This window comes from Oncorhynchus keta, chromosome 14 (assembly GCF_023373465.1).
Source record: "Oncorhynchus keta strain PuntledgeMale-10-30-2019 chromosome 14, Oket_V2, whole genome shotgun sequence".
NCBI classification, from domain to species: domain Eukaryota; kingdom Metazoa; phylum Chordata; class Actinopteri; order Salmoniformes; family Salmonidae; genus Oncorhynchus; species Oncorhynchus keta.
The window spans coordinates 37973530-37993212 of record NC_068434.1 but is presented as its reverse complement, the minus strand read 5'-3'; the positions used below and the strand labels follow the sequence as shown (position 1 = coordinate 37993212).

Genomic DNA, 19683 nt, shown 5'->3' with positions numbered 1-19683 from the left:
CTCTTGGCGAAGGAGAGATAATACTGGATTCAGATGAGTGGTGCCACCGCACTAGATCAGCCCCCTACTGAAACGGTCACTTAAACGGAGATGCCCATGGGTTTGGTTGATTGGTTGGTTGGTGGCTCATTTCCATGGAGACGACAGCATTCTGTCTACATGACAGAGTGGTTCTATGGCTCACAAGCTGGTCCCATAGCCACAGGGGAGAGCAGATTATCTCCAAAGGAGCCTTTCCATTATCAGGAACCCTCTGATCTCACAGCCTAGCCATGCCACAGTGAGATAGTTAGAGAGGACTGGGCTTCCTAAAGGGGCTCGGTCAGACAGAGCAGTGGAGACCACAGCTAAGTAGGGTTGGGTTGAGTTCTTTTTACTATCTCTATGTCCTGTCTATACTTTCAGCTCATCACCAATAGGAGCCAGCCACTTATCATCCTCTCTCTGTTCAAAAAGTGTGTTGCCAGCCGCCACAGAGCAAACGCTAGCTAACAAACGCTATATTAAACATAATAAACTGGGTAGTTCGAGCACTGACTGCTGATTGGCTGACAGCCGTGGTATATCAGACCATATACCACAGGTATGACAAAACATGTATTTGAATGACATTGGTACCCAGTTTATAATAGCAATAAGGCACCTCGGGTTTGTGGTATATGGCCAACATACCACGCCTAAGGGCTGTGTCCAGGCACTCCGTGAGGTGACTTATTGCTTAAATATCTCACCCTCTTGTCTCGCAAACATGAGCCGATCAATGGTTAAATGGGCCTGCTTCGCATTTACTCATAGAGGGTGCTTCAGTACTGTGGTGTGTGGCGGAGCTCATCCGAGCGTGGGCCGATGGGATGTGTGCACAAATAGAAATGTCAGCCGAGGTGTAAAGAAGTGTCACCTCGAGGTCACAGCCGCGGCAACGCCACATCTGTTTTCCTGATTTGTTGCGCAGTGCCGCTGACGGCAGAAGTTCACACATGGGAGGTGTAAAGGTGAAGGGGAAATAAAGATGGGAGTGCCCACGCGTCAGTTTACCATTTAACCCTGACCCCCCGGTGTCTCGACTGGCCGGGGGAATGGCTGATCGAGCAAAGCGGTCCTCAGATGGCCACTGAAACAATGAAAACCTCTTCTGTTCTGTCTGAGTAGAGGAGGAGGAAGAGGGGGAGGAGGAGGAGGAGGTGCAGAAAGGCTCTGTTGCTCAGGCTACTCAGTGGCTCCACACAAAACAGTTTTGTATGTTTCAGAGACTGGATGAAGACAGCATGTGGATTCAATATAGTAAACCTAATATTCACTAAACTATCTATCACTCTGTATTGTAATAACAAGCACAACTGAGATAGCAAATCAAATCCAATTGTATTTGTCACATGCGCCAAATACAACAGGTGTTCACCACACAGTGAAATGCTTACATACAAGTCCTTACCAACAATGCAGTTTAAAGAAAATAACCCCCCAAAAAGTATGAGATAAGAATAACAAATAATTAAAGAGCAGCAGTAAATAACAACAGCGGGGCTATAGACAGGGGGCACCGTTACAGAGTCAATGTGCGGGGGCACCGGTGTCGAGGTAATTGAGGTGATATGTACATGTAGGTAGAGTTATTAAAGTGACTATACATAGATAATAACAGAGAGTAGCAGCAGCAAAGAAGTTGGGGGGCAATGCAAATAGTCTGGGTAGCCATTTGATTAGCTGTTCAGGAGTCTTATGGCTTGGGGTAGAAGCTGTTTAGAAGCCTCATGGACCTAGACTTGGCGCCGCCCTCCGTGCGTAGCAGAGAGAACAGTCCACGACTAGGGTGGCTTGAGTCTCCGACAATTCCCAGGACCTTCCTCTGACACCGGCTGGTATAGACGTCCTGGATGGCAGGAAGCTTGGCCCCGGTGATGTACTGGGCCGAACACACTATCCTCTGCAGTGCCTTGCGGTCGGAGGCCGATCAATTGCCATACCAGGCAGTGATGCAAGGATGCTCTCGATGGTGCAGCTGTAAAACCTTTTGAGGATCTGAGGACCCATGCTAAATCTTTTCAGGGGGAAAAAGTGTTGTTGTGCCCTCTTCATGACTGTCTTGGTGTGCTTGGACCATTTTAGTCGTTTGGTGATGTGGACGCCAAGGAACTTGAAGCTCTCAACCTGCTCCACTACAGCCCCATTGATGAGAATGAGGACATGCTCGGTCCTCCTTCTCCTGTAGTCCACAATCATCTCCTTTGTCTTGATCACGTTGAGGGAGAAGTTGTTGTCCTTGCACCACACGGTCAGGTCTCTGACCTCCTCCCTACAGGCTGTCTCATCGTTGTCGGTGTTCAGGCCTACCACTGTTGTGTCATCAGCAAATTTAATGATGGTGTTGGAGTCGTGCCTGGCTGTGCAGTTGTGAACTGGGTGTACAGGAGGGGACTGAGCCCGTATTGAGGATCAGTGTGGCGGATGTGTTGTTACCTACCCTTATCACCTGGAGGCGGCCGTCAGGAAGTCCAGGATCCAATTGCAGAGTGCGCTCTTTAGTCCCAGGGTCCTTAGCTTAGTGATGAGCTTTGAGGGCACTACGGTGTTGAATGATGAGCTGTAGTCAATGAATAGCATATTCACATAGGTGTTCCTTTTGTCCAGGTGGGAAAGGGCAGTGTGGAGTGCAATAGAGATTGCATCATCTGTGGATCTGTTGGTGCGGTATGCAAATTGGAGTGGGTCTAGGATTTATGGGATAATGGTGTTGATGTGAGCTATGACCAGCCTTTCAAAGCATTTCATGGCTACAGGCATGAATGCTACGGAACGGTAGTCATCTAGGCAGATCACCTTGGTGGTGTTCTTGGGCACAGGAACTATGGTAGTCTGCTTGAAACATGTTGTTATTACAGACGTTGAAAATGTCAGTGAAGACACTTGCCAGTTGGTCAGCACATGATCGGGGGTACACATCCTGGTAATCTGTTTGGCCCAGCAGCCTTGTGAATGTTGACCTGTTTAAAGGTCTTACTCACATTGGCTGTGGAGAGCGTGATCACACAGTCGTCCGGAACAGCTGATGCTCTCATGCATGTTTCAGTGTTATTTGCCTCGAAGCGAGCATATAAGTAGTTTAACTCGTCTGGTAGGCTCGTGTCACTGAGCAGCTCTCGGCTGTGCTTCCCTTTGTAGTTTGTAATGGTTTGCAAGCCCTGCCACAACCGACGAGCGTCAGAGCCGGTGTAGTAGGATTCGATCTTAGTCCTGTATTGACACTTTGCCTATTTGATGGTTCGTCGGAGGGCGTAGAGGGATTTCTTGTAAGTGTGTTAGAGTCCCGCTCCTTGAAAGCGGCAGCTCTATCCTTTAGCGTAGTGCGAATGTTTCCAGTAATCCATGGCTTCTGGTTGGGGTATGTACGTACAGTCACTCATGGGATGATGTCCTGGATGAAGCGAGTGACTGATGTGGTGTACTCCTCAATGCCATCGGAAGAATCCCGGAACATGTTCCAGTCTGTGCTAGCAAAACAGTCCTGGAGCTTAGCATCTGCTTCATCTGACCACTTTTCTTTATAGACCGAGTCACTGGTCCCTGGTAGCATATTATATTCCTTTTATCATTCAATGACAAAAACAATATATTGAACAATATGCTCGGCAGCTGTATGGCCAGACATCACACAGCCCTCATAAACCACCTTCCAGAAAAGATCAGTGGTGGCTACAAGTGACTTAGTAATTGCTCCCTTAGCTGTTGTCTCTTCAACTGCACTATAGCTGGATCCATATTCAGTCAATAAACCACTGAGACAGCTGCACAGAGAAAGGCCTAATCACAAAGCCTTCAACTACACGCCCACTCTCTGTCACAACAGCCCCGCGCCACCCATTGACACTGACGACAGTCAGTGATAAGGATGATGGACAGGTGTTGGGTTTCTTGCCAGCCTGGCTGTTCTCTTTAAGGACAGGGATGACAGGGACTGGCATGACTGCAGCTTCTGTCTAGAGATGCACTCTATTAGAATGTGGGGAAACGTTTAAAAAGTGTTTTGCAAAGAAAAAAATAACATTTAGTTTTGGATTAGATACCATGTTAATCAGTTTCGTGCCTACTGAACATGACCCAGGTGCAGTAGCTAAATATCTGCTTGGGGCCAATGTTAGGACGGCAAGTCCCCACTTAGCAAAGCGCAACTCTACACGGGAGCTAAGTTAATATATCATTAAGAGCGAGGTCTTGCACAGAGCAGTCCGTTTTCTAATGGAACTAAAATACCCTCTAAAGGGGACAACTAGCAAAGCACTGTGGGATCACATGACATACCAGCATTGACGTTGCAAGGGAACTAATTGCCCTTCTAGAAAAGCCTGAGAGAAAATGGACATTGAAAAAAAAACACCTAGTATATTTATGACAGAAAAACAGGACAAATATCTTGTGCTGCGTTCTGACATCATTTCCTAAACTGTATTATAAACATAACAAATCCCTCCAGGTGTCTTCCAGAGCAGAGGAGAGGAGCGACCAGAGAGGTGCTGTGGCTGTGGCTTAGTCCTGTTGGCACGCCCGTATCCCTGCCTCCCTCCCTCCCTGCCTGCCTGCCTGCCTCTCCCTATGAATAGAACATGACAATGTCGTCGTCATTTAAAACGCTATAAATATTGAAGAAGAATTAAAATAATTTATGGAAAAAGACGGTTTAACACGGTGTGTTTTTCCGCTCTCGCACGGCGGAGCAATGGGCAGCTGCAGTGCAGGCTGGGAATTCTGTAATTGCTTTTTCTCTCCCTGAAGCCAGCTTCCTGCCTTAAATCAAAAAAGGCAATCTCTGTCAGTAATGGCTCAATTAATAATTAAACACGTGTCTTATCTCCGCAGCGCTCCCTCTATTCATTTTCATCTCTCTGACAGGGACGACTGCACAAACAGCATTAGCACTATCAATAAAAGGAGCATTAATAACAGGCGCTTTCTCCAAAAACAAATCATCACCCAGCTCATAAGCTCTCCTATGACCGTGAACAATAATAGCTGAGGGGATTAATAAAGAAACAAACACAAACACGCTTTGGTTTCCCCACTGATTCTAGTGATGTTGTTTTGTCCCTGGCTGGCGACAGACAGCACAGTGAGGGAGAAACATATTAATGGCCTGGGCATTCTGAAAGGATTTACTCCTGTTTAAAATTTAAATTGAATCAGGGAAACAAATGAGCTTTAGCGCAGGCTCGACAATAACTACGGAGGTGGTAGTGTGGGGAGAGCAGTGACGGCGGAACCATAGAAAGATAATCATTCTATTCTATGGGAGCAACATCCAGCTGAAGCATGGCAATTCTGGAACAACCCAGCTCCCCATGGCACAGTACACAGTGTGTCTGTGGTCTATGTGCCAAACGACGAACCCCCCCGAGCGCCCAGACATAAGTGTTCTGTCAATACAGGCCATCAGGCCGTGATAAAGAAAGCATTTCCAGCAAGCTGCGCTTCGTCAAAACCAATCAGAGTAGGTACCGCAGTGAGGTTTACCGGGCTTAAGATTCCTCCGCAGTGACGGCTGCATTTAATACAGCCCTGTAATCTGGCTGCGTGGGCTACAGAAAGCCCCTGCGCCCTCCCTGCGTTCTCACTATTACGCATCCTGTCTGCCCCCAACCCAGCCCAGCTCTGCCTGGCCCAGTCAGCCACTCTCTCCTACGCGCTCGCTCCACTCCTCCACTCAGACTCAACAGCCTGCAAAGCTGATTAGCTGGTCATTATTTAAATGGGCGAAAGCCCACAAACACTGTGCCGCCACCGCGCTGAGGTTAGCAACATCACAATGACCTGGCCAGAGGAGCATCGCCTGGTGCATTACAAACACACTCTCATCTGCGTGTTCTCCCTGCCCCTGACCCACCCAACCTCCCCCTCTCTAGTCTCTTCTCTCTCTTCGTGTATGCAAGAGGTATGACTGACTCTATTCTATATTCCTGGCTGTGTGTGGAGTGGACCTATAGGCTGCTATACCCAAGCCATAGCCTTGTTATTGACATGCAGCAAACAGCAGCCTTCAGGAACAAAGGGCACTCAGCACCTATTGAGTGGCAGGCAGGGCTGCAGAGCAGACAGGCCGCTTGATTAGTGATTCGACACGGGGACCCTGGGCTGTGTAGCACATAATGAGGGCTTAGAGAGCTACCATGAGCTCATAGGAGGGAGGGAGAGGGAGAGGGAGAGAGAGGGGGGGCTTCAGCCCCACAAGGAATGGGTTCTCAACATTGGTACTGAGAATTCTGGATATGAAAAATGCTAGGAAAAAAATCTATTCTGAATACCATTCCTCTGGATAATGGTGTTTGTATTGTATGGTTGTTTATATATGAACAGGTATGGATAAACAAAGCTAAATCCTCCACAGGGGAAGCTAAATGGTTTATTCATTTGTTTATTTGTTTACCCTCATGTCAATTAAGCTAATTAGTCTCTGACATCCGTGACGAGTTGATGTCTACATCCAACTCCAGTGGATTCCACCTCCGTGACGCAAGCAGCAGTAGCCTAAACCATGTCCTACCTTTAACCGTGGCTACAGTAACAGTTACATGGAGTGTCATTTGTGTGTGGTGGTGGTGGCTGTTTTTTCCACCACTTCTTCTGCTCTCTCGCTCTCCTCCTTCCTTTGTTCCGCTCGCCTAATCCAGTATGTGTGGGCCGGTAAGTTTAATGGAAACAATTTATTAAGTCCAGCTTAAAATGCCATCTGCTGCTAAGCCTCTCAAAGCCGCTAAGCTCCTGGTTTAGCCCGAAGCTCGCTGTGTTCACGCTTACTGTAATGCGCTGTTTAAAATGAGCACAACGGGTCAAAATTAATCAGGATTATATGGGCACAAATCCACTTCAGAAATGGGTTTTCACCAATCTTTCTCCCCCACCTATCCCAAGATGCCCCTGGTTTGGCTCAGGGAACAAATTGGGTTCGTCTGTCCACTCACATGAAACCCCTGTTAGACACGACAGAGCCAAAATGGCCTCCCAGGCAGAGTGAGGAACTAGAGTGCTGTTCCCCTCAGACATTTCCTGCTTTCACTAGCGTCTCTGTATGTTTCCAGTTTATGGTAGGTAGGTGGTATGTCACGCTCTCTTTTTCCATAGGAGCTCTGCTTGGGTTTCGTAAGTACCCACGAAGTATGTTTATCCTCTCCTGGTGGCAGAACCCATACGTCCTCAGCAGCTACATTTAGCTTTTTATTCGCCTTCCAAGAACTGAGAAATGTCAACTCTGAACTGCAACCAGATCTCTTTCAATAAATGCAATGCCCCAAAGCCCCACACAAGACTTTAAGACAGTGTTTCTCCTTCAAGAAATCAATAGGTCTCAGGAAGTTCACGACGAAGCTTTAACAACAACTCTGATAACGGTTAGGTAACGTCTGTCCTTTACCATACTGGAGCTAGCTGGTAGCTACCGGAACCTTCTTACCTAATCATTGAAAGCACCGCAGTCATGCACTAAGGTCAGACTCCAGAAGGTTGAAGAATACTGTTTTCCATAGCATAAAGAAAACTGCATTGATGCTGTGAAGGAGGTAGTAATACAGAGAAGAAGAAATGCTCTAGCAAATTATGAGGAAAAAAACTGTTAGGATTTCTGAGTGTTACTAAAAGGGATACATTTGTCCTTTATCTACTTCCACAGAGTCAGATGCATTCGTGGATACCATTGTTCTGTCTCTTTGTCCAGTATGAAGAAAAATTAGAGGTAGTTTCGCAAGCCAATGCTAACTAGCGTTAGTGCAATGATTGGAAATCTATGGTATCTGCTAGCATGCTAGCAGATAGCATAGAATACCAGTCATTGCGCTAACATAGTTAGCAATTACGCTAGCGCTAGTTAGCAACTTCTTTCAAACTGCACGTGGAGACATAAAAATGGTATCCAAGTTCCTCCTACTCTGGGGAAAAAGATAAAGGGCCTCCATGCCAAAATCCTGACGTATCCCTTTAAGGCCATTATTGTGGTTGACTGCCTTCAATGATTACTATGTCTGACTGTCAACTAGGTGATGATGCAGCTCATCTAAAATGACTAATGAAAGGTGAAATTGTCAGAAACTAGCAAAATGTCAAAATGCAGGAAATTAGTCAAAATGCTCATTAGCACTTTCAGTGCTTTACCAACTGTGTGTGTGTGTGTGTGTGTGTGTGTGTGTGTGTGTGTGTGTGTGTGTGTGTGAGTGCGCCCAATCTCTCGGAGCCAAGAACTGTGTAGGCCCAGTGATCAGAGGCTGAGAGGACTGTAGAATGTAGATTGGTCCCTAAGGACTGAGTGGCAGACTGGTAATAGGACATAGATACAATGCATGGTAAACTAGAGGAAAACATCCCCCAGGCTGCTCTGCATTCTACACACAGGCCTGGGTAACACAAACACATGTATGAACCACACATTAATGCACACACACACACACACACACACACACACACACACACACACACACACACACACACACACACACACACACACACACACACACACACACACACACACACACACACACACACACACACACACACACACACACACACACACACACACACACACACACACACACACACACACAGAGGACCTAAAACTAGGATCCATTACAGTACGTTGGCAAAGGGACTGCATGCAATGGTAGCAGCTAACACGATAATAACCTCTCACTCATCACTGAATCAGATGATCCAGCCAGAGCCATCCCCTGGCTTTTCCTTTTCATCCTAATCCTAATCTGGTGCCCTTATTGTTGCCGGACTTTCACACACACGCACACGCACACACACACACACACACACACACACACACACACACACACACACACACACACACACACACACACACACACACACACACACACACACACACACACACACAGTGCCGTTGATCCCTGTGACAAACACGCAGGGACCTCTGATGGGATTGCCTGGATGTAATTCTCCAGTCCTAATCCCTGGGTCCGCATGGTGTGCATTGGACATGGAATGGGATTCACATTAGCAGGATTTCCCCAAGACCTGCTTGCCCACTGACACAGCTAGGCCCTCTCCAGACTGGATGTGGGAGAGAGTCAGTGTGTGTGTGTGTGTGTGTGTGTGTGTGTGTGTGTGTGTGTGTGTGTGTGTGTGTGTGTGTCTGCACGTGTGTGCATGTGATAAACCAGCAACTCGGCCAACAACAACAATCTTAACTGACAACGACGGTAGTACACTCGAGGCTTGGACATGTGTCCTGGCTGTTTTGAAAATCATGAGCTCCATACTGTAATGTCTGAAAGTTGTAATTTACTGTTTCTGTTCAGGCATAAAACAGGCTGGGTCCTAATCTATCCAAGGCAAGCTGGCCCGCAGACATGCACTCTTTCTATCTCCTCCTGAAAATGGCCCCATTTTACACAATATCCATCATGCGGCATCTGTTAATGGGTCTGGTTCCTGCCCTGGGGGGGGACGTGGACTACATACTGCTATCTTTCATCAGGCAGGGGATTGTCCACCCCTCCGCTCCCCTGCCCGCCTCCACATCCTTACACCAGCTCCCTATTCAGCCTGAGTACAGGTGCAGTACTCCTGTCCTACACTCTTCCGACCCCTAAACCCTCCGTCAATTCCCAGTGGACCTGTGATTATGTCGACTGAGAGGCTCAGGCCCCTCCCTCCTCATCCCTCCTCTGTCCTGGCCTCTGGCCGCCATTACTGTCTGGCCTGCTGTCAGAAGCCTTGTAGCCTGGGGGGATCTTCCCATTTATGGATTGGGAGCATGTGGCACGGAGCCTGTAAATCCACTCTAATGAGCCTGAATGTTGTGTGTGGGAAGGGAGATATGTCGGCCTTCGGTTGGGTGTCCCAACACAGTTCCACAGGGAAGAAAATATACAAATGTGGATGTTCTGATTTGTGCTCAATCAGATTCGAATCAGAAGACATCGTTGGCATGTTATAAACTGCCTTGGTGTTCGTTGAAATGTCATCTATAAGGACGATAGCGGACCACACAGGGGGGAAATGGTTTGTGGTGACTATAGAAGAACAAACGTCTTACCTTTGGGTGTAGTGGGGGAAAATAGTTTCTCGGATCCTACATCAGATACCTGGAAGACAAGAGAACAGAGAAACATTAATAGTCTGGTTAGATGGATGACCTCTGTGGAAGACATTGGTAGTTTCCAGACGAAGGTGGGACACCTCAGAGAACGTGGCAAACTGCATTGCACTCACGACACAATAGAGGACGGGGTTGGATCCTTCAAAAACATCCGCCTAAATGTTCATGATTATAATACACTAATTCTATTCCATTTGGGACCACCAAGATGGCTAACATGGATGTCTCTATTGGGTCCAACAGACATATTTCCACTGATCTACTGCAACCTATGTATATGGACACAACAACTCTCCGTTCCAATACAGCTCCTGTACTCTACTTCACCCATAGATAATCATCACAGTGCCTCCTTGACTTGTTTTCAATCTGCTTCATTGAGAAGCAGCCCCTTCTCTGCACCTGACTGAGTTCCTTATTCTCACAACGGCCCTCTCTCTAAGCAGAGCTGAACTCTTTCAGTCCAGACAGAGCCAAGGTAACATTAGGGGGCACTGTTGTGCCACCTGAGAGCCAGCCAGCCCACTCATACTCACAGCACATGAGGTTGTCAGAGAGGAGAGGAGAGGAGAGGAAGAGGAGAGGAGAGGAGAGGAAGAGAAGAGGAAGAGAAGAGGGCACTACTGTATGGTGGATCATCCTCTGCAGGTTCTTAACAGGAGCTGAGAACGTACAAAGACCCTACACACAACACAACACAACACACGACCACACCGCGACACAATGAACGACCACAACACAACACAACGAACGACCACAACAAGCTAATGCTGCTCAACCGTCAATTGTAAATCGGAGAGAATCTAACTCTCGTTCAAAAGCCACACTGTAATACTTTTCATTATTGAATCATTGTCGTCAAAATATGATTTTAGGAGAAAATGTTACATTAAATATTTGCTTTATCCAACTCTGCATTAAATCACTACTATATCATTTCCACAGTTATAAAGGTTCAGTTGAGAGAAGTTGTTAAGAGGCGAGTTCCTCCTGAGAGTCGAGCAAATACACCACTGTGAGTAATGGTCAGAGACAAAAAGCTGGAAGGGGAAAAAGGCATCTGACTATGAAGTGACAGCAGAGACGTGTAGACTAAACACTGGGCTTCCCTCCCTGGTCAGATGTATGTGGAGATTCTGGCAAGCCTCTCCAGAAAGAAAACACACCATACATTTGAACAAAAATACACATCAAACCCGGCCGGCGAGACACAGAACTTTTAAACACAGCTCTGGAGTCATAAATCAACCACAGACAACCTGCTATTTTGCGAGAGGGTGACAAAAGTATGCATTTAAAAGATAATATTAACACGGAACATCTTCCTTATCCCACGAGGTCAGTCTTGGTGTAAATCACTGTTTCCCCTCCTCGCCAGGACTAAGAAAAGCTGTTAAAACTGAGCATATGCTTCATCCATTGGGCCCCAGTGTCCTTAACTGCCATCATTGTAGTTTACACAGCACAAAGAGAACATATGTAAAGCACTGTCAGTGAATCAGAGGGAGAACACACTGTAAACACAGATGTCGCTCCTTGGCTTCTCTCAGTCTGCTCAAGTGTTCTGAAGACTCTTCTTCTAATACCTTCCAATCTAGACACTGCTACCACCTTTACTGAACACTAGACTAAAGTGTTAATGTGGAGACACCCTCTCTTTTAATATAAACTATAACAGTGCTCCTCCAGCCTCTAAAGTGCTCCAATAACTCTTTAACGCCCAGTCAAGGTATGGTACAGTATAAGGGCATGGTGTATTTTCAAGGCAGAGGTAGAAGTGAATCCTTAGCTTCAGTAGCAGTGTTGTCGTGTGGCATTCCACCCTGTTGGTGAAGGGGAGAAAAAGACAAGTGTTCTGCATTGGCCTCCTCCATTCTCCCAGAACCAGGGCGTCTGCAACACTACGCTCTTTGTGAGCTAGCGCTCCCACATTAAACGCTCCATGTAGCAAGCCTCGCCACCCGTCCGCCTGTCTGAATCACCGGCTGCCCTGGAGGGCCTGTGTGAAAATATGGATCAGGAGAAATGAATGCTTGTCAAGTGGACACGGGAGCTGGGTCGAGGTCTGGGTGCTGGGAGCTCGGAGAGGCACACACAGCCATGTAAACAAAATGGTTTGGTCATACTCGAAACTACAACTATTACTAGTCCAACGCTCTAACCACTAGGTTACCTGTGTTGGATGTTAAACAGGGGTGTCAAACTCATTTTGCCCCAGTGGCCGCATTTGGTCTTTAACGAGGCCCGGATGGCCGCACTGAAGATGTATTATATTTCCTTGCTAGCAAAACTAGCAAAAACTAGCAAAAAATAGTCCTCTATCCATTGTTTTTTGGAATATTCGACACTACCTGACTGTCTAGTGAATGTTAGCGAGCTGGACAGTCAAGAAACAGAATGAATATAGGTCGATTATCATGTCTACACAGTTCCAATTTGATTTAGTCATTTTAAAGTACATCGAGTTTGTTTCCCTCCCCCGAACTGTGTTTTTTAAAAACTCAAATCACCCGTGGGCCGGACTAAGACCTCTGTATCCGTATGTGTTCAGTAAAGGAGAATTCTGTTTCTAGGTAATTGTTTTTATATTCCAACAAACTTAGTTGTTTCAACAACCAGTGTTTAGATGTAATGCTCTGTTTTGTATCCACTCTTCCCCACATGAGTCAGTAATTCATAATTACAAGGCTAAATTACAAAGGCAGTTCTTAGGCATGCCAAAACAGGGTCTGCTTTTGGCAAAAAAATGTTGTTGCTATGAACTTCTGGGTTAGCTTGGTCAAGTTTACATTTTTCCAGAGGGCTGTTCTGTTGGCAGTTTCTGCGCCTGTGGTTGCGGTGCGCAGAGGTCATGTATAAAATAACTGAATCACACTCTCTTTGTTGAGGGGAACCCTGGCCACTATTAAAAAACAGACAGGGAACGAAAGAAGAGAACTGAAAAAGAGGAGAGGGGAGGAAAGGAGAGGGGGGCACCAACCAAAGGCCAGGTTTTCCAAAGGAAACAGGGAAATCTAACAATTTAAAAACAAAGGAAATTCAAGCCACATTGCTGCGAGCCAAAAGCCCTTGGACTGGGCCGCAGGAAGCCTGACCTTTGGGGCAGTCTGCTATTTGAGCCTGAGGCTTCGTGGCCTGGCCTTCTCTCAGGAGAGCCGTCAGCAGGCTTTAGCTTTCCTTCTCTATTCTATTCATTAGCCATGCTTTATGATTCAGCTTCCTCTGAGCCACACAAGGGCTCCCTGAGGAAACATGCTGCCTGCCTGCTGGAGAGAAAAAAGAGAGAAAGAAAAACGGACAAAAATGCAACAAGGAGGTCATAGGCCTCAGCCGGGGCCTGCTCACAGCAGCTGTGAAATTCTCTCGTTTCCTCACCAGGCCTGGTGTGGGGAGAGCGAGAGAGAGAGGGAACGAGGCAGGTAGGCGGTGGAGGGGGGTAGGGGCGTGTAATCCCACCAACGGAGTGCTAACTCCCCAAACAGCCACACGCAGCACCATAGTTCCAAGATTTAGGGAATGCCAAATGACGAATTACACCATTAGTTACAAGTCCCTCAACTTCCCAGTACACGTCTGACGTATTGGCTGCATAAATCTCCTGATAATAGCACACAGAGGGAGGGAGCGGGAAAACCAATACCCAACATTTAGTGAGACACTTAATGTAGTGGGGCATTTCTACATCTGCTGTCACTGCAGAGAAATATAACAAATGGTTAGCAATTGTAAAAAGCATTAAAAACGTTTCCACTAAATTCTGCACAATGAAGCTAATGAGCTTTGGCTGTAGCTCTGTAGCGGGCTGGGTAGAAAGGTAATCAACAGAATGACCTTCAGCCATGAATTTATGAAAGGCATTGATCAGTTAAGGATGTGATTTCACAAAGACAGGAAGGTCAGCAATTACCCACATTCAATTAACCTCATTTAGAAAATACTGCTGAGAGACCAATTTCCCAGTGCTTTATATCAAACGATCTGTCCGGGGCGAAGCCTTACCTTTGATCTACAGCTCGTATTGCGTGCTTTGCATTCCTGAACACTGAGCTAGATATTTCCAAATGGAGGAGGGGGAGGAGGAGGGGGGCTATAGGTATGTGTGGTGGTTAGGGAGAAAACAAAACCAGAACAAAATGCCAAATAGAGACCCAAGCAGAAACTCTACTCATCGTCCTCGTGAAAATAATCTCTGGGTACATTTTGTACAGAATCGAATTGTAAAATCATTTGACTGTTTAAATGCGGAATATGAAAAAGAGGCTTTGCTGGAGCTGTGCGAGGGATTCTGTTGTGGTTCCAAACCCACAAACTTTCACATTTGACTGTTTATATTTCAACCATAGCAGATGCTCTTTTCCACATTGACTATCCTTCCCAATCCCTTTCGGAAGCATGTAACAAACACCCACTGACCACCACAGACCAGCTATGGCCTATAACACTCCAACCAAATGCATGCAGTGGGTTTAGCTGACAAAGACATGGGAACAAACTTACTGTATTTCATCTATGGGCCGATACTGATCGATAGTGATGATGCCTTATTGCCTCTGCTCTCCCTTTGAGCCTAAAGTCTGGATTCTTTTTTACACAAAGCCAATCAATATGCACCATATTCCCTGCAGTGCTGTTTGATGCATGAACCATTCAGCCATATGTTCCTCCAACATCCCCCTGCATCCCTCCCATGGTACAACCCACCTACCACCATCCATCCATGGGGAGAGGAGAGGGAAGGCAGGGCAGGGAGGGTGTGTCACTACCCCTCCTGTTCTGTCTGGAGGTGTGGGCACTGGGCGGCCATGACATGATGCAACACTGCACATCACAGAGCATCCACTTCACAGACCATTCATTTATCAAAGCGGGTGAGGGAGCAGAGAGAGATATGCGGGGGGGGGACTCAGAGGGGGCACGCTAGCTGGCACAGACAACCAAGCTCTCAATTACCCTGGCAGCCCCACTCTGTCCCTGCCCACCCGCCACCTCCCCACACCACCCGCCACACACTTCTGTTAATTTGCGTCCCGGGTTGGTGTTTCATCACTGTCACCCTGCTCCGACACATACTCTCCTCCTCCACTGTCACCCAACGGCCAACACCCCCTCCAACCTCCTCTACCCACCTTCTGGCTCCAGCCACCTCCTCCTGCCTCCTCTATCCACCCTCTGGCTCCAGCCACCTCCTCCTGTCTCCTCTACCCACCCTCTGGCTCCAGCCACCTCCTCCTGCCTCCTCTCGCCACCCTCTGGCTCCAGCCACCTCCTCCTGCCTCCTCTACCCACCCTCTGGCTCCAGCCACATCCTCCTGCCTCCTCTACCCACCCTCTGGCTCCAGCCACCTCCTCCTGCCTCCTCTACCCACCCTCTGGCTCCAGCCACCTCCTCTACCCACCCTCTGGCTCCAGCCACCTCCTCCTGCCTCCTCTACCCACCCTCTGGCTCCAGCCACCTCCTCCTGCCTCCTCTACCCACCCTCTGGCTCCAGCCACATCCTCCTGCCTCCTCTACCCACCCTCTGGCTCCAGCCACCTCCTCCTGCCTCCTCTACCCACCCTCTGGCTCCAGCCACCTCCTCCTGCCTCCTCTACCCACCCTCTGGCTCCAGCCACCTCCTCCTGCCTCCTCTACCCACCCTCTGGCTCCAGCCACCTCCCCTGACTCCTTCATCCCCCTTACAGCCATTCTGCCATTAAGAGCCTGGACTGGATCCAAAGCCGCCACAAAGGTCGTATTTCATCTGCCATTTATGTAACAATCATGTCAGGGTAGCCATTGCTTTGATAAATATTTCCCCTCAGCAACAACCACGCATAAAGTGAAATCACTCTCTAACCCCAACCCTCTTGCTTGCTCGCCATTTGGCATACCTGGGCCGAATTCATAGCGTCTCAGAGTAGGATTGCTGATCTCCAATCAAGTTTAGCATTTTAGATTATAATGATTAATATTACATGTACAGGGGTACCTGATCCTAGATCAGCACTCCCTACTCTTAGATGCAGTACAGTAGCAGTAGAAAACGAAATGTCAGGCGGTGGGACTGATACAGCAGCTAACGTGAAGGTGGATCTGAGACTGGAGTGGCTGCTGCTGTGTTCAGCCATACATGACTGGCCTGCCCGCCTGCCTGTCTGCCACCGCACCTCAACAGGGACACCAAATTAATTATCTCCCTCCTCTGATCTACGCTCGTTTGTCCTTCTTATACTCCTCCTCTGTTCCACAAACTTAATGACCTCCCGAGTGGTCGTTTATCATAAGCCCGCGAGCATTTCCCCCACACTGTCAGGCAGATAGGCAGGGTTAGCGGGGAGGGAAGGGGGGCGGGGGGCTGGAGGGAGAGAGGGAGGGAGAGAGGTAGGACGCCCCACCAGTCAGAACAGGTGTGGCGCGGCAAGATTACAGACACCCCTCCACATACACACCCAGAAGTGTAAAGAAGACAGAGACACACTCCCACATGACTGTCAACCAGAAACCATTAGATATTGAGCCTCCCTACACCTCGAGCACAATTAACATAGTAATGCATTCCACAGTGTGACTCTGCAAAATGGAGTCGTCCCCCCTGCACACGGTGCCGTTTTCACAGCCAGCCATGATGTGTGTGTGTGTGTGTTTCAAGTTTTTATTGTCACATGCACAAGTACAGTGAAAGGCCTTTCTAGCTTGCTCTTTCCCAACAATGCCGCAATCAACATCAGTTGCATGATAACAAATAAATACAAAAGTCAAGTGTGTGTTTGTGTGTGCGCAGGGGAGACGACTCCATGGTCTTCCTTTCCCTAGCAACAGTGGCAGGGTAAGTAAATGTGAGAGAGAGAGAGAGAGAGAGAGAGAGAGAGAGAGAGAGAGAGAGAGAGAGAGAGAGAGAGAGAGAGAGAGAGAGAGAGAGAGAGAGAGAGAGAGACTTGAGCTTTGTGTAAAATATTACCCTGTATCTCAGACACCACTCCCCCTTTACCATCACCCCCACACACCAATCTCCCCTTCCCTCCCTGCTGTTGAGGAGCAGTTGCTAGCCCTTATCATGGCCGCCTGTCAGTTTATTATATAAATTAGCAGCCTATCAGGGGAGTGCAAGGGCCTGTTTCATCAGCAGGAGGAGGACAGAGGCATGGCATTAAAGCCCCATGCAGCCAGAGATAGGCAGGGTCACAAATCACAGCGGCAGCAGCCCCCACTTCTACCATCAGCCTCCTGGGGCCACCGTAACCAGATAAAGAGAAATTAGGAAAACGGACATGACATATTTCACAGTACTTGGTACCTGGAGGGGGGTAGACAAATGAAAACCTTAACCAAGGGAAGAGGAGAAAAATAAGGACTGAGGGAAATCGAATAAATCAAAAAGAAAGGAAGAAAAACTCAACTGTAAAGGCAGGAAATGACAGTCAGAGTTGCTTAAATCAGATTACCGGATTTAAATTCCCTTTGAATTAGGGAACTGGGCAAGCTATCAGTGCCAGTTAAGTGAACCTGTGCAGTGATATTCCTGTTTCACATTCCAACAGAGATAAACCTCTGAGAACGGCTTTCATTAAACAGCATAATGCACCGAGCCACATGCTAAATTGGCCTAATAAAGGAAAGACAGACGAAATCATCTAAGCTATCACTATCCATTTAACTCAATTAGCCCCATGCTGAATCTGAACCTAAAAGATGCAGGTAATAAAACAAGGATAATGTGTGGCTAGCCAGGCTAGCTCCATCTCTAGCCATGCCATGTACAACACAGAGTGAGGGATCACACTGATAGAGATGGTGCTATCTACCATGCAGGGTTAAATCACGGTCAGTAGCACAGTCATCGTACTGTGAAAAAAAGAGTCCTGGAGGGGGCTGGCAATCACTATGGGCTAGGTGGAGGTCTGAAAGACCAGGCAGGAGGGAGATATGGCCTGGTGGGAGACGGTATTGAGGAGGGAGATATAGCCTGGTGGGAGACAGTAGGAGAAGGGAGATATAGCCTGGTGGGAGACGGCATTGAGGAGGGAGATATAGCCTGGTGGGAGACGGTATTGAGGAGGGAGATATAGCCTGGTGGGAGACGGCATTGAGGAGGGAGATATAGCCTGGTGGGAGACGGTATTGAGGAGGGAGATATAGCCTGGTGGGAGACAGTATTGAGCAGAGAGATATAGCCTGGTGGGAGACAGTATTGAGGAGGGAGATATAGCCTGGTGGGAGACGGTATTGAGGAGGGAGATATAGCCTGGTGGGAGACGGTATTGAGCAGAGAGATATAGCCTGGTGGGAGAAGGTATTGAGGAGGGAGATATAGCCTGGTGGGAGACAGTATTGAGCAGGAGATATAGCCTGGTGGGAGACAGTATTGAGCAGAGAGATATAGCCTGGTGGGAGACAGTAGGAGGAGGGAGATATAGCCTGGTGGGAGACAGTATTGAGCAGAGAGATATAGCCTGGTGGGAGACAGTATTGAGGAGGGAGATATAGCCTGGTGGGAGACGGTATTGAGGAGGGAGATATAGCCTGGTGGGAGACAGTATTGAGCAGAGAGATATAGCCTGGTGGGAGACAGTATTGAGGAGGGAGATATAGCCTGGTGGGAGATGGTATTGAGGAGGGAGATATAGCCTGGTGGGAGACGGTAGTGAGGAGGGAGATATAGCCTGGGGGGAGACGGTAGGAGGAGGAGATATAGCCTGGTGGGAGACGGTATTGAGGAGGGAGATATAGCCTGGTGGGAGAAGGTATTGAGGAGGGAGATATAGCCTGGTGGGAGACAGTATTGAGGAGGGAGATATAGCCTGGTGGGAGACGGTATTGAGGAGGGAGATATAGCCTGGTGGGAGACGGTATTGAGGAGGGAGATATAGCCTGGTGGGAGACAGTATTGAGGAGGGAGATATAGCCTGGTGGGAGACGGTATTGAGGAGGGAGATATAGCCTGGTGGGAGACGGTATTGAGGAGGGAGATATAGCCTGGTGGGAGACGGTATTGAGGAGGGAGATATAGCCTGGTGGGAGACGGTAGGAGGAGGGAGATATAGCCTGGTGGGAGACAGTATTGAGGAGGGAGATATAGCCTGGTGGGAGACAGTATTGAGGAGGGAGATATAGCCTGGTGGGAGATGGTATTGAGGAGGGAGATATAGCCTGGTGGGAGATGGTATTGAGGAGGGAGATATAGCCTGGTGGGAGACAGTATTGAGGAGGGAGATATAGCCTGGTGGGAGATGGTATTGAGGAGGGAGATATAGCCTGGTGGGAGATGGTATTGAGGAGGGAGATATAGCCTGGTGGGAGATGGTATTGAGGAGGGAGATATAGCCTGGTGGGAGATGGTATTGAGGAGGGAGATATAGCCTGGTGGGAGACAGTATTGAGGAGGGAGATATAGCCTGGTGGGAGATGGTATTGAGGAGGGAGATATAGCCTGGTGGGAGATGGTATTGAGGAGGGAGATATAGCCTGGTGGGAGACGGTATTGAGGAGGGAGATATAGCCTGGTGGGAGACAGTATTGAGGAGGGAGATATAGCCTGGTGGGAGACGGTATTGAGGAGGGAGATATAGCCTGGTGGGAGACAGTATTGAGGAGGGAGATATAGCCT

General features: G+C 48.1%; 1 protein-coding gene across 8 annotated transcripts in view; it reads right to left on the bottom strand.

Moving 5' to 3' along the window:
* LOC118394081 (autism susceptibility gene 2 protein-like) overlaps positions 1-19683 on the bottom strand; it is a 419650-nt gene that overhangs the window by 36503 nt on the left and 363464 nt on the right. For all 8 annotated transcript variants that reach the window (XM_052461709.1, XM_052461708.1, XM_052461714.1 and 5 more), the window contains one exon: positions 10037-10085. In XM_052461709.1, coding sequence (XP_052317669.1) covers positions 10037-10085 — 49 coding nt within the window. The remainder of the gene's footprint in view (positions 1-10036; positions 10086-19683) is intronic.